The sequence below is a fragment of the Daphnia pulex genome, chromosome 11 (genome assembly GCF_021134715.1).
Source record: "Daphnia pulex isolate KAP4 chromosome 11, ASM2113471v1".
In the NCBI taxonomy this organism is placed as follows: Eukaryota; Metazoa; Arthropoda; class Branchiopoda; order Diplostraca; family Daphniidae; genus Daphnia; species Daphnia pulex.
Window position 1 is genome coordinate 656,800 of NC_060027.1, and position 15,717 is coordinate 672,516.

General features: G+C 45.4%; 1 protein-coding gene across 1 annotated transcript; it reads right to left on the minus strand.

Moving 5' to 3' along the window:
- Window positions 1–869: 869 nt before the first annotated feature.
- On the minus strand, window positions 870–12,578 carry LOC124207286 (mucin-5AC-like). The gene is made up of 7 exons (XM_046604666.1): window positions 11,872–12,578; window positions 10,979–11,018; window positions 10,731–10,903; window positions 9,896–10,072; window positions 7,244–7,441; window positions 6,318–6,497; window positions 870–6,163 (listed from the first exon to the last, which is right to left on the minus strand). Exons 1-7 carry the CDS (start codon window positions 11,971–11,973, stop codon window positions 2,120–2,122), a joined length of 4,914 nt encoding a protein of 1,637 aa, XP_046460622.1. The 5' UTR covers window positions 11,974–12,578; the 3' UTR covers window positions 870–2,119.
- Window positions 12,579–15,717: the final 3,139 nt, after the last annotated feature.

The following is a 15,717-nucleotide window of genomic DNA, read 5'->3' on the forward strand; positions in this document are numbered from 1 at the left end:
CACACAGAAAATCCAGGAGAGAGAGAAGAAGAAGAAGGAGAGATGGGATATGGTGGATAGAGCAGGGCTCCCCCCTTTTCTGGAATACTTTGCCCATTTAAGGTGAATATTATATAGCCACAGCTCTCTCTCTCTCCCTCTGTTGGTTATTCTTTTTTTTAAAAAATAAATAAAATTTGTTTGATTCTAAACCAAACAGAGTTTTGTGCGCAGGGATGAGACCTGGGCCGGGGCTAAAGAGATGGGCGAGTCTCTTTTTGAAAATAATAATAAACGAGGAGAGGATGAAACACACCACACCACCAACCATCTTTGCATATGGTCTTATTGGGTCCTTAAAAGACTTTGGTCATCACCTCTGTCTGGACTAGGCGAAACTTTCTCTTCTGCTGCTGCTCCCGACCATCATCATCGTGTGTCAGACTTGATAAATAAAAAACGGGCGCTGGGTTGTTGTTGTTGTTGTAGGCCATCGCGCGCAATTTGCCCGCCCGTGCAATAGACAAGTCAAAATGGGGGACCGGACCGAAAGAAGAAAGAAAGAGCGTGTGTGATGGGAGAGAACCTTGAAGTGACCATGTTTAGCCATGGCTCAGCCGTTTGTGGATGATACACACACAGAGATGGTGGTGGTAGATGTCACGTGATTGGCCGTCTCTATGTATATGTTATATCCAGCCGAGAGTATTTCTTTTTTTTTCCATCCTAGTAGTAGTCAACATGACCTAACCATAAATGTATAGCGTCCATCCAATCAGGCATTGAAATCACTGAAATTTCAACAACACCATATTCGTCTGTTTAGTTTCTTTTTTTAAATTAATTTAAACCCCCCCTTCCCCCCTAAATAAAAGTTGACGAAAAAGAAAAACAGCTGGAGTTCAATGTATTTTTTAAATTGGAATTCGAGTCGGGTCAATAAATTTGCCAAAGAGATTTAAAAAAAAAAAATAAAAACAAGAAAGAAAAAACTGGTATGGGTGAAGGAAAAAAGGAAAAAGAATTGAAATAATAATCCAACAGAAATCACAAACGAGTTTAACGATCTAGAAAGAGCCGTAATTAAAAAAACAGCCAAAATTATTATCCAGTTCAAATTTGGACGTTTTTTAAAAAGCGCGCGCGCGCCGTAACCGCTTGTGAGAATGAAAAGAAAAAAAGAATATAATGTAATAATAAACAGAATCATCAAAAAAACAAATTTCGTTTTGGTATTTTTACGAGCTTGTTTTTTTAATTAGCGTGTAGAACAAATTTGGCAATGGCTGGACGATGGAGAGTCGGAAAAAAAAGATGAAGAAATCGTTTTTTGCGTGTGGTGTATTGATAGTTTTGACTGTTCCAAAAATATCAAGAAAGAAAAGATAAAAAAGCTTCATTATATGACCGTTTTGTGGTTTTGGTTTGGTTGCTGTGTGTTGTTGTTGTTGTTAATCAATTCCTATATGAAAGCACCTGTTCTGGCAACGGGATTACCATTTTAAAAAGAAAGCCGAAAGATAAGAAAGATAAAAGAAGGGAAAACAGTTTTAAAAAATCGCCTCCGCCTACGTACAATATGTATAATATTTAGCTTTATATTCAAATGCCAGGCCTTAATATTCATTATTAATCATGGGCGTTTCCTTATTTTTTTCTTCTCTCTCTCTTATTCTCTCTCGTCTTGTGCCGCGTGTGGGTCGTTTGCAACTGTCTAAAAATGCATATACATATTACTGATACAGCTGGGCATCATCGTATTTATAATAGACTATTTTTTTTAAATTTATATTAAAAGTGATTATTATTAAAATTAAGAAAAAAAAGATTACAACTGGGGATAATATAAAAAAAAAGAAAGTGGAATTATTAGCACCGGAGGGGATTTCAAAAAAAGCCGCCAATTTTGAATGTTTGCGATCTGCTGTTGGATAACTTTTCTAAGTTAAAAAAAAAAAGATTTCTCATTAGCGAATATCATTATATAATCAAATATTCAAAATCATGGAATATTAGAAAAATTTGTTTAAGAAATAAAAATCAGTCGAGGGAGTAAAAGAAAGAAAGAAAGAAAGAAGAATGGCACTCTCTGATTGTTACTTTAATTATTCATGGGAGGGGGGGAATTGTTTGTTTCTTTTCACTGCCCACCATTACCCCGAACGGTAATGATGACACCGCCGGATTGCTGAGGCCGGATCGAATGATAGATGGATGGCGAGAGACGCGGAATGTCGGAGGTCGAGTCGTTGGGCCGGTCGGCCGTCGTGTACTCGGAGCGGCTCATCGTCGTCTGCTGGCTGCTGGATTTGGTTTCGCTGCTGAATCCGTCGACAAACGGCTGGACGCGCTTGGAATAACTCTGAACAGAGTCGCTCTGGCTGTCCGGATCCTGGTTGGATTTGATGCGGACCGTTTCAGAGTAATTGACCGGGGCCGGAATTTTGACGGCCGGAATTATGACGCCGCCGTTACTTCCGATCGAGCCCGTGTTGCTGAGCGTCAGCGATCCGCGTCGGAGCGGGGCCAGCAGGTCGCGCTGCGAGCCGAACGGACTTCCGCCGGAATTGTTGCGGATGAGCAAAGGAGGCGGAGTCAACGGAATCGGGTGATTCATCTTGGACGCGCCCGTCACCGGAGTGCTGGTGTAGACGCGGTTGTTGAATCCGCCCAGAGCCTGGGTGGGCGGCGACGGAGTGCGCGGAAGACGAGCATCCGGCGACTTGCCGTCAATGACATCCTCTCGATTCACGCGGATGTCCTTCAAATTCTCGTCGCCGTGGATGTGCATGAAGAGTTCCGGCGCTGAATTGAGGAGACCCTCCAAGAATTTCTGCCTCTTCTCAATCGATTCCACTTCCGGCGACTCTTCCTTCATCATCATCCGCTCGGGTTTGGGCTCCTGCTGCTGGGCTGGCGAGTGGTACGTTTTCGCCGGAGGTGGAGGCGGAGCTTTGGTCTTGCCACCAACGACGCGCGGCAACGTCTGCGCTGGATTAGCGTAGTGAATTCCGGCATTTTCGAGCAGAGCGATCCGATCTTTCAAGCTTCTCGCTTCCGGTTCCAATTCCGGTTCCGGCTGCTGCTGCTCACGAGTCTGCGGCTGTTCGTGACCCTTTTCGTTCTCCTCCTTGATCGTCTCGTTGGTGACGCCCCGGAAGCTGCGATGAGTCGATTTGGTGGACGACTGGAAGCTCATCGGCTGCGATTCGATTGTCGGCTGCGGAGGTGGTGGCGGAGGTGGCGGAGTGGCCGGCGACGACGAAGAAGTGGTGACGGCCGCTGCCGCCGCTGCCTGCATCTTCCGTCGGTGCAGAGACGAGTAACTTTCGCCTCTCGATCCGGGCGAATCGTCGATCGTTGGAGATTTCGGCGGCGACGACGACAACTGGACCAGACGATCGCTGATGCCCGTCTGCACTTTGCTGGACGTCTGAGCCAACTGAAGCGGCTGCCCAAGGATGTCGACTGGCTGCCTGACCCATTCGGCGTCGGGTTCCGGAATTTTGGAGCTGCTGGCGGTGGTGGCGTTGATTGCGGCGGAGGTGGCGGCGGGAGCGTTAGTGGCCGGCTGGGCGTTACTCCGGCGCCTGGGCAACGTGTAAAGAGCCGAATTCGAGTAGGGTTGCGGCGGTGGTGGCTGGAACGAATTCAATTCGGTGGTCGATTTGTTCAGGTCCAGTTGGCTCTTGCTGATGCTCGTCACGATGCCTGGACTTTTGAGCGAGGCGAACGGCTGGTGGCTCAGTTCGGCACCGCTGGTCCGGTTCAGGAACGACGTCGATTTGTAGAGTGGGCTGTTGAGGTTGGACGAGCGGATCGAGACCGAGCGGAGCGGAGTTGAACTCAGCAGACTCGATCGACGTTGCTGGAGGCTGGAGGAGGCGGCCGGAGCGGCCGGCGTCGTCGTCGTCGTCGCGCTCTGATTGTGTCCCACCTGGAAACTTTGGCTGCGGTTGACGGCCAACGTCGACGACGATAGATTAGTGACGCTGCTGCTGCTGTTTTTATTGCTGCTCATCGGGTTGTTGTTGTTGTTGTTTTGAATGTTCTTCACGGGGGTGATGGCAACGATCCGGCTGCTGGCCGGCCGGTTGCTTCCACTCTGATTCAAACCGCCAATTTCGGTGGGAAAAGTTTCATTCAGACTGCGGTCCTGGTCGGAAAAGACCCTCGAACTGCTCATGTTGTTGCTGATGTTGGCGCTGTTGTTGAGATGGATCGACGTCTCGCTGAGTAACGGCTGCTTGCTGGGCCGTCGGGGCAGAGTCTGAGAGCGGGTCACCTCCGAACGGGCCGGTTTGCTCGGCTGAGACATTTCCAGTTCAACTTTGCCGTTGACCACGCCCTTGCTGGGCGTGAAAGGATCCTCGCCCATGTAGTATTTCTTCATGGGTTTGCTGCTGGAACGGTCCAGCGTCTGGCTGTGGTACTGCTGCTGCTGCTGGATCATGTCGTTGCGGATCGTCTGCGGATTGCATTGGGTGCCAGAGTCCGTCTTGACCGTGGTCGGATTGATGCGTTTCGATTGTTTGCGACGAACGGGACGGACTGGTGGACTGGCCAGCTCCTCCACGGCAAACATGGGCGGCGATTTGGGACTGCGGAAGGATTCAGTCATCCGCAATTTGTTGTTGGATCCCGACGTGGGGTACATGGATGACGGGCTGCCGTAGTGATTGCTGGTGGGCGGGGCCGGCCTTGGAGGCGGAGTCTTGATGGCGTAAGATTGAATCACTTTCGGATTGCCGCTGGATCGATTGGGACTCTGGAACGATCGTTCCGTGTCGACGAAATAGCCTTGCGGTTGCGGCGAGTAGTGGCTGGACCGCTGCTCGCGTTCCGGCACCGACTGGAGCGAAGAGTTGAGCAAATTCATCCGGCTGGTCGTGTTGTGTTGTTGGTTCATGATGTTGTTGCCAACCGGAGACGAGTAGACCCGGTCCGGAGTCGACGAATCCTGGAACGGCTGTTTCGATCCGGACGGAGTCAACAGACTCTGCGTCCGTGAAATTCCGGAATTCGAAGGCTTCCGTCCGTTGGTTGTTGAATAATCCACCGTCGGGCCGAGCCGGATGATTGTTCCGCCGGAACGATTGGGCGTCGCCTGGTGTTGATGCGGCGCCTGGTAGACGGGCGTCGACGTCCTCATGTCGTCCTCTGGTCCGTCGTCGATGGGCTTGACCGGAGGTGGCCATCTCCTAGCTTGGCTGACGGGAGCGGCGTAAGTCGGCGGGCTGCTGGATTGCTGGACGGGACTCTGATACTTGTCCGGAATTGTCCTGTTCATCGATTGCAAAAAGGACTGACGGGCGGCCAGCGGATTGCTCTGGTGGCCTTTAAGTTCTTCCTTGTTCATCCACGAATAGATTCCGGTAGCTCTTCCGGCCGTGTGATTGAACGACGAGGCCCTTTTAATCGGTTCCTGGTCGCCAGCCGACAAGTTTCGGTACAATTCCGGTTTGCCATTATTCAAATTCGTCTGGTAAACGGGCGAGGTGGACAATTTGTTGTAACTGGGTGACTGAGGTCCACTCTGGATGCGTTGTTGCGTTGTCTGCTGTTGTTGTTGTTGTGTCGTCCGGTTGAAGCTGTTCAATCCGGTGGTGGACGAATAGATTCGCGAGTTGGTCACCATGGGCTCGTTGGCCAGCGGATCGTAGCGATCCGAGCCGGAAGGATCCGACTTCATGGTGACGTTGATGCCGCCGCTGGAAACTTGGCTGGGCATCTTGCTCTTCTCCTTGTTCTTTTTGCCCGATTTCGATCCTGATAGTCCTATTTTGCTGCCGTTGGCGGATCCGCCGTCCGTCGATGATTCGCTCCCGAAATGGCTGTCCAACCAGCGCGACGTTTCCAATTTTCTAGTCTCCTCCTCGGCCTCCAAATCCAGCGGCTTCTTGGTCAGTGCGTCTGTCCGCTCGGCCGTCTGCTCCGCAGTTTCTTGCGGGGGGATGACTGGAGCCTGGGCCGGCAACTTGTTGGGCTGTTGGGCAGCAGCAGCAGCAACAACAACCGGAGTAGCTTGCGGCTCTGGAGCAACGTAGAGCCCGTTTCTGGCGCTGTCTACGACGTCGCCTTGGCCGTCGTACTGGACCGTTTTCTGTGTCGTTTGCCTGGGTCCGTGTCCTAGTTTCACCCCGCCAGAGATGTGGCCGCCCTTTGGCACGGCGATGTATTCCACCTGGGGGCAAAAAGAAAGCCATTGACCATCTTGGAATCTAAAAGCCGGACACCACCACCACCACCACCACCGTCCAAATAAAGAAACGGCCAAGCCAAAAAACAATTATGGGGAACAAAAACAAATTTTTCAAACGAAATAGAAAAAAAGAAACCTGATCTTCGTCCTGGAGGGTCGTGTAGTTGTTGCGCGTCTCTTTGACCACCTCGTGAATGGACGAGGTGTCGGACGCTGGGCGATCGTCTTCAGGTTCCTCGTTGTCGTCAATCTCTTCGTGATGTTCGTGACGTTTAGTTTCCGTCGTTATCCGACCGTCTTTTTCCTCACTCCGCTCCTGGAAAATTTTAAAAATAAGAAAATAAAATGTTTGCCAATTAAAACATTTGTTGGGAAATGACTCATATCCAATCCATCAAATCCGCCGGTGGCGCACGGCGCGAGAATTGATTGCGTCGAAAGTCACACGGAATACGAAATTTTTGCCGCGTTAAAACCCAAAATTTGAATTCAAATTGAAAATTTGGTTTTGTAACTTTTTCGGTGACTCACGAAGAAGAAGACGATTTGAATAAAATACAAAAACGGAAACCGGCCGTTGATGTAAATCGATCGAAGGTCAAATTGGCCGTTACTGGGAGTTCTTTTTGGTGGGGGGAGACGTTGTAACTTGTGTAGCCTTTTATGGAATGCCGTCCAAACGGGCCAAAAGGAATTTTTTTCGGTTTTGGTTTTTCGAGAGAGGGGTTGGTGGGCAAACGGAGAGAGAAAGTTGTCGACGTTTGTTATTTCTTTCTGTTTTTTTGAAAACAAAACAAAATGGCGCCTTTATAGCGTTCAACGTTCAGTCGACATTTGGGAAAGAAAAGCCATTTTGGGCGGGGTCAACTTGGCGGGTTATCACGCACAGATGAAATGATTACATTTCACTCCCGCACTCTTCTTCTTGTTGCGTATCGCTATGCAACTCTCAAAAATTTGTGACTTTTGTTGCCGCTTTTCGAATGTAATCAATTTGGTTATTTACTTATTTATTTATTTATCTATTTGGAAATGTAAATATGTACTATGTATGAAAAATACCTCGGTGTTTTCTTGGTCGATAATCCGCTTGTGTTTGCGTGACTGATGGACGACTCGCTTGCCCGTCGAATAAGGAGCGACCAACTGTCGCTCGGCGCTTTCACTCCCGCTGCTCCCGCCGCTCACGGACGATTGACGCCGACGCCAAGTCAACGCCTGGCCCGTTTCACGCTGCTTCTCCAAAGCCTCTTCCAATTCCTGCCAAAACAGAAAAATAAATAAAAGAAATTTATATTTGTTTCCTGTTGACTTTACAGAGGTCGAAGGTTAAAATAAAAGGCCAAAGGCAGAAAATCCAATTGGTTTTTCTTTAACTTCTTTCACGGCGGTGGTTATTTTCAATCGCGTTCATTTCATCCGTCACGCGATGGAGATAAAAAGAGAAGAAAAACAAACCTGTCGATATGATTAACATAAATCCGATTTGACGGGGATGAATAAATAATTGAAAAAAAGAAAATTGGAAAATTTTCTTTTCCCGAAATTATTTCTGTTTTTCCCGAGCGGTTTTCACCTTGTGGCGTTTTGGCCGAACCCAAAAGGCAAAACACAAGTGAGGCAGCGGGGGTAGAGAGAGAGAGAACCCTCTCGATCGACACACAACACGCACACAAAACACACCTGTGGATGCTAGTGATCACGTCACTCGACTGAACTGGAGGCCCCGTTCACTTTGCTGCCAGAACCGTTAAGAAAAGACACACACACACACACGAAAAAACAACGAAGGAGGCGACACGGTTCTAAGAGAGCCCCAGAACCACCACCACCAGTACACTCTGGCCAGCAGCAGGAGCCAACCTAGGAGCCCCCAAAGAGCCTTGTTTGTTAACGCCGCCGCCGCTGCTGCCGTCGTTAAAATAACTAAACAACAAAACTAAAAAAAAGAGTCTGGAAATAAAGAAGGTGGCAGAATAGAGCTAAGAGGGAGGCTGGCACTGGCTGCTGCCAAAAGGGAAAACCTACTTTCTATATCCTCCCGCTCACGGCGGTATCATAGAGCGTTGGTTGGTGTTTTCACCTTGCACGGCTCACGCTATATTCACCATGTAGGCGGCGGCCCAGCAGCAGCCGCCACCGAGAGAAAGAGAGAGAATGGAAAAATGCCATAATTGACATGGGCATTCCGAAAATAAAATAAAAAACGACGTCCAAATAATAAGGACAAGGGTGAGGCGAACTCAAAACCAAACTGATTGTTCTTACATAATTCTGACGTCACATCATCTCGATAGAATTCAAACAAAAATCATCAAATCGAAATTTTGGAATTTTTTTTTCAAATTCAAATTTGGCGCGTCCCGCATCGATCCAATCGGGGCGTAACCGGGCTCTTTCAACTGTTCACAATCTCGCCGATACGGATAGATAAGAGCCGATCACATCCGACCGGATGCGGATGTCAAACGGCCCGCTGGAAATCGCAGGTGGTCACTTGAAAAAAGACGGACGCCATCTGCTGTCGTCGCTTATCCTTGCAGCTTTAAAAAAAAAAACATTTTTTGGCAAAAGAACACGCCGGTCGTGATAGGACAGTTTGTTATTGGGGGCCTCTCAGCGTCCGGCCTTGATGCCAAAAAATGCTGTTTCAAGTCAAACGTCAAGGTCTCCTTATAACACACACAAAGATACACACACACACACACTCGAAAAAATCTCCAAGAGAGAGGATAGATCTCTCTCTGGCTGTGTACTTGTATGGAATCCGAGTCACGGACGTCGGAGGAAAGTTCTATCTCCCTAAAGGTCTACACACGCGATCCTGTTTGGGGTCGAAATATGTGTGTTTTTCTTCTCTCTCTCCTATCTGATGATTGCGTTATATGTTGCGATTGTGTCGGTTTGGTCTTGACCGACTCTAGTCAAACTAACTCTATAGAGACATAATATTTAAATCGGAATTTGATGACTAACGTCGATCGATCGCTTTCGGCAACGTTGCGTCAACTTGTCCGTCTTTTCTGTGTTCACCGATTTTCTTCAATCGATCAATAAATGATTTGAAAATATCAAATCTGTCGGACTTTCTAGAGGTTGCCACTATTTATAAGCGCGCCATAAATAGTTGTTAAAATATTTGAATTTGAAATTTTCCTTCCAGCCTATTTCTGGTAAAAGATCGTGAGAGATGGTAAATTTCACGCAAAAAAAACGAGAATGAATCTTGGTAATACCGAGTACGGCGCAATGGTCCAGAGTTGGGGGTTTTGTATGAATAATTTCGAAAATTATCTTCTTCCAACCACCGCATCACATCGCTGGCTCATTAACTTAAGAAAAACTTTTCGCTGCTGGTGGTGGTGGTGGCGGCGGCTATTTTCTTTCTCTTCTTCCCGACACGTTGCGGAGAAAGTCGCCTAAATGTTTCGGTATACTTTTTTTAAAATAGTTAAAAGAAGAAAAACCGGGCGATCATGATGATGATGATGGTACTGGGTCACACAATGACGCAAATCTCTCGTCTCTTTTGAACTCAAAAAGAAACGGCTATCCTCCTCCATTTTATACCTGAACCGGTTATCATTATTACACACGAGCGCTCTAAGCGCTTTTAACCTGACGGTGATTATCATAACTCTTATAACAAGAAAAAAAAGGAGGAAGGAGGTGAGGGGCAGGTGTGTGTGGTAGTAAGGCACACAGTATATGTACCTGGTTGGTGAGGTGACCCAAATGGTGAACTTCTTCGGTTTCTAGTCGCTCGTCGATTTCATCTCGGGTGTTGGACTTTTTCTCGTGCGTCTCCCGAACGATCACGGCCCCGGGAATGGCCACCCAGCCCTCTGGCGGCAATGTCGCAACTGTCCCGTCTCCGTCGCCGCCCGTTTTCTACAAAAAGTAATCACAAAATAATAATAAGTATCTAAGAGAGAAAATAGAGGATAACACACAACACACACACAAAACGGTCGCGGTTCGTTTGTCCGCGCAGTCGTTCACCTAGCGGTCGGCATTTTGACTAGACAATAGACAATTTCAAAAAAAATGTTTTCCTTTTTTTCCCGGACATCATTAGCTAAGGGGAAAATGATTTCGATCGCATATCGCAGAGAAGACCCCCTACAATCAAAATGGTTCTACAAGAACCCCACCACACGACACTTAATCAGTCAATCACGATCGTGATTTCCACTTTTTCTTCTTCTTCTTGTTAAACAAATAAAAAAGAAAATGTGAGAATGTCTAGAGTCGTGTTCCGGATGGCGAAAGAGTTAAATATAGGTCGCTGGTGTGAGAAATAAAAAAATAAAAATCAGTTTTTATTTCTTTTTTTGGTTGGTTTGTTTAGTTTTTCTGTCTGTGCTAGAGACACGGTGACGCAATGACGTGGGAAATGGTGGCGTGTTGCGCACGCTCCATCGATTCGGCAACCCCCCTCGTGTCGCAAACTTTTATTATTAAGAATTTCAACCGTTGCGAGTTTTGATTGCGTCATTCTTGTAATTGTAAATGATTATTTATTATTATTATTGACTACATGTAGTACCTCCGTGTGTTCTTCTCTTTTGGTTTCCGTGTCTTCCGTGGTTCGGGTGGTCACCTGCGGGCCACTGTCGTCCAGCACTTGGCCGTCTTCGTTGACAACCACTTGGCGTTTGACTCTGGTCTCGATCTGTTTGGTCGTCACCTGCTCCACTTTGCGTTTCTTGATCCACTCCTCTGTCATTTCAATAAAGACAAAAGACAATTAACTACCAGAAAATAAAGGTTAAAATCACCACCGTTATAATTCACCTTGTTTCTCGATGGCCATCGTATCAAATTCGCCGTCATCCTGTCAAAGAAAAAAGCAACAAAGAAAAATGAAATATCAGATACCTATTTAGGAGACATAATGAAACAACCGAAACAACAAATCAGGTTATACTCCCTGGACAGGTGTGTGTGTGTGTGTGCAGCAGGCGAACTCAATTTAGATTTTCGTTAAAATATACAACGTCAGGAAGCGAAAATGATCATGGCCATTCAAGGCAGTCGAACAACTACAACAACATTGACGTAGTAGAAAAAACAAAACAAAAAAAAATCTGTTGCCCAAATTCGTCCAACTAAGTAACAATACGCAGATTATATTCTAATATATTTCGATTGTTATACATTCAAGCTGCCCCCCCCCCGTCTCCTTATAGGAACCCACCCAAAAATAAATAATTTTCTTGGTTTTTCTTTTTGTAAAAATTGAGCCCTAAAGCGCAAGTGGTGATGGATTCGGAGAGAGAGAGCTTTTGCGTACTCCACCCACACCGAAAAAAAAACAGATAAGAGAAGCCACACACACACACGGAAAACACATAGGTGTGTCGCAATACACCTTTCCAGAAATTATTTCTTTGATATTTTTCACATCGTTTTTTTGTTTCTTTCCTTTCAATTTTTTTCGGGTTATTTCGGAAACATTTTTTTTCTCCCATTAACTTTTGGAACGTGTAAAAATGTTTTTCAATCACGACGTTGCTCGACTGTAACCAATAAGTTGTCGAGACTTTCGAAATTCGGGAGAGCGTGAAAAGTGAAAAAAACGGTGGGATGGGGGGGTCGAGGGCGTGTGAAGTGGGTTCAGGTGGTGGTGATATTGTTTTTAGAAAAATCAATGAAATGAAATTGAAATGAATGAATGTTTGACGTACTTTAAGAACGAGGGCTGACGGCGGTCCCGACGTAAAATGTTGCGTGAAAGCGACCGTCTGTCCGTCGTCCGGAGCGCGGATGGACGTCGCTGTCGCTGCCATGGCGTCCGCTGACGCAGCAGACGAAACTCTAAACCGAACTGATTGAACGATTGAAACGATCTAAAAAAACCAAGCGAGAGAGAAATGTGTGCGGTTCGGACGAGAATCGCCACCACCGCCCATGTCAATCCCCGCAATGACGTCACTGGCACACACTAGGAAGAGAGGGGGAGGCGTTCAGAAGAGAGAGAGTGGGTGGACGAACGGACTGCACACATGCAGAAATGCAGGAAGAAGAAGTGTTGTCGGGTAGTAGCCCAGGAAAAAGAGCCCACAACAACAACAACAACAACAACAACTTTTTCCAAATTAAAAAAAAGGAAGGGATGAAACGAAACAACGTCGATGTTGCTCCATACGCTGGAGGAGACTGGAACTCTGTGAGCCCTTGACAGGACCATAATTGGCGCTGGTGCGGAGCTCTCCTCCTTCTTTCTTATTCGGGCTGCCATAAGAGGCGGACGATATTCTCCCACCCACCCATCCACCCCACACCAAGGTCGACTCGTTTTTCTTCTGAACGCATGTGTGTGTGTATATGCGGGAGGTCGAATACACTCACGGCAGAGGATCCAACCGGCACATATTACACACAAAACGCACACAAGACTTCTTCTCCAGGTAGAGAGAGAGATATCTTGGCCAGCACGAACGAAAATAAGAAGAAAGGTGAGGCGATGAGGAGGAATGTCTGTCTGTTGAGCAGGTAAAATGCCAGAGGGCACAGCCTATCATATAATCCCCTTCTCTCTCTCTCTTATTTCGTTTCTCTCATTCTCTCTTCTTTCTTACTCAACCCACTTTAGACACATGTAAGAGTATCCCACCCCCTTAGCTTCTTGTCCGAAACCCTCCTCACCTGTGATGACGCATCATCAGGTAAAAAAGAAGTGGACGCAGATGATGACGTGATCGTCGGACGTTCTTCTCCAGAAATTTCTCCCGAGGTTCTGATTTTCTTCTATCTGGTAGCTGGACGATGACCGGTTGCGTTTCAGACATGTCGACATTCTCCACCTGTGCGACACATCAATCAAGAGCTCGTTCATTATTTCCACTTTAATTGTTTTTCTTAGATTTTTCGACTTACCAAATTTGAAAAAAAAGGTTCTGAAGCGATTAATTGATTTCCTAGTCAAACGTCATTGGCTCGAACGCAGTCACGTGCGATTTGCGCTTTTTGGGTGGGGATTTTTTCGGTTTTGTTTGGTTTTTTACGATACGCTCATTTCCAGATATGGCCAGCCATCGTGAAAAACGAACGACGAAGCGGGTCGGCGACGCTGAAAAAAGAAATAAAATAAAAATTTGGATGGATATCTTATCGGGACAGAACAAGAAAAGTCGACAAAATACAGCCAAATAATATCCGCGTAGATTTCTTCTTTTTTTAAAAAAAAAGGAAGAAACAAGTTATGGAACATGAACTTGTGTGAGTGTGCAAAAATATTTCTTCATCACATCTCCCACTTGAGAAAAACATTAAAAGAAAAAAGGTTATATCTTATATCTTTAAAAAATCCCGTCCGGGATCTTCCATCATCGTCGATATTTCTCCCGAAACAAAAAGAAGAGCGAAAAAATATGTAATCTGTTCTGACAGACACGAAAAAAAAATGGCTATTGGCCATTCGGAAAAGAAAAAAAAGAAAATTTTCATCAGCGAATTTTTATAAATATTCATTTTGGCGGAATATACGATTTTGGCGTTCGATCATCTGGCATTGCCTTATTTGTTTCGCTCAAATCCATATCTCGCCACTCTTAAAGAAAAAAGGTTATTACGTAGTCTTATAGAAAGCTCCGAAAACAGCAGTGGCAGCCACAGGAGATTTGAACGCACGCAATGTTGAATGGTGTGCCAAATATTTTTGTGTTGTCTGTCCCGAACGGCTGCTACCGCGTCTAAAAAAATCGTGATATCTTTTTCTCTGCTGGTGTTGTTTCTCTTGAAATGTTTTAAACATATAAACAACCGCTCATCCCGAATCTGAACAAGAAAACAAAAATAAAAAGTTATTTTCCTTATTTTTTTTACCAGAAATGTGCGAAAAAGTAGTTGAGACATTAGACAAACACGTAATGATTAGCGGCCTCGGGCGGAATGAGTTTTGACTTGTCCGGGATCCCGTTTTTTATTTAACATTTTAAATTCTTTTTTAGTGGGCTATCAAAAAAATCCATCATGTCGTCGACTAACTGTGTGGAAGGAAACAAGATGGAGGAGGAGTTGAACGACATATTTCTACGTGATTGCGCACACGCAGCTTCGAAGTAGCGTGCGCATTTCGACTGCGGGAAAACCGTTAATAAAAACAAGAGACTCGTGCAACCTTGTCGTTGTTGTTGTTGGGGATAATAGAGAAGGTTTGGACTTCCTCCTTAGATAGGAAATCTGCGCATCAGACAGCTGCCGAGCAACATGTTCGTGAAACAAAGCCACAACAACAACAACAACAACAACGTGAAAAAACCGAAAAGGAGATGGATGTTGTTGTTACGTAAAAAGATTTCTTTTTCTTTCTATTACCTTTGAGCAGGTGTTCACCATCTACCGGTTCGTTGGGGAACCGCGTGAATGCACACGTATACCAATCTAGCGATCCTTGTCGAAACTGAACGGTGCGATCAAATCGCTTCTTGCATTCTTTCGGGTTTGTAATTTAGACAGTCCCGACCAAACACATGAATGAATGGCAAAAAAAAAACAGATGTTGTTTTCTGGGTATCGGCCATCTAGAATTTCAATCGGATAAAATAAAAGACTGGTCTTATAAGCTGTAAATATTTCTTTGGCGATTCCATCTTTCCGCGTATCCGATCTTGTATAGAAACGAGATTGTAGCGGAATATTCGCCAATTTTTCTCTCTCAATATGGAAAACCGATAAAGTGATTATGTTTCTTTTTACCTTGTCAGCTGTCATGTAATCAACACACGCCCGGGCAGATTAGCACTTGTTGGTAAACACGCAACACACAGTTTCAAGGTTGCCAGTTGGATAACAATGGCCTCCAATTCATTTCCAATACTGACGCAATAAGGTCAGTTCAATCTGAAAAGAAAAAAATTGTTTTAGAATTTCTTGTAATGAGGTGAGATTTCTCTATTTCAAAGAACTTGGTGCAGCCTTTCAGATTCTTGAAAAAAGGATGACGTAATTTTTAAAACTTTTTAAAAAAACGTACGGTGGATTCCAGAAAAGGTAATCCGTCAAGAATACTTTTCTCTACAATCTTCTGTCGGTCTTTCGAATTTGAGTAAAACTTTTTTCAATTGCTAAACCGTTTGACGTACTATTAGATTACAAAAAGCTTTTTCTGACCAAATTTTTTGAAATGGGAGAAGCCGATTTCACTTGAAAACAAAAACATGGCTATAGTTGTAAAATAAAAGAAGCTGCATAATAAGAATTGGGCGGCTAAACTTCCTTTGGCATGCAAAATCTTCGCAAGTGATTTGAATAGGTATCAAAGAAATACCTCTTTGTTCTTCTACGTCTCGGGACGTTTGAACAAAGCAGTTAATTTGAATAATGGCTTGATTATCATGCCGATTGCACACACACACATACTCTGCGAATGAGAGAAAAACTTTCATTCCCTACGTACATATATTACATGCGACACGGTTAAATTGTTATTGGTTAGTTTCTATTCGCCAAAAAAGAATGTCATCAAGGGCTTTCTTTACTGCAAATTTCAACATCTTGGCTCTTAGACCAACGTTACTTTGTACCCAGAT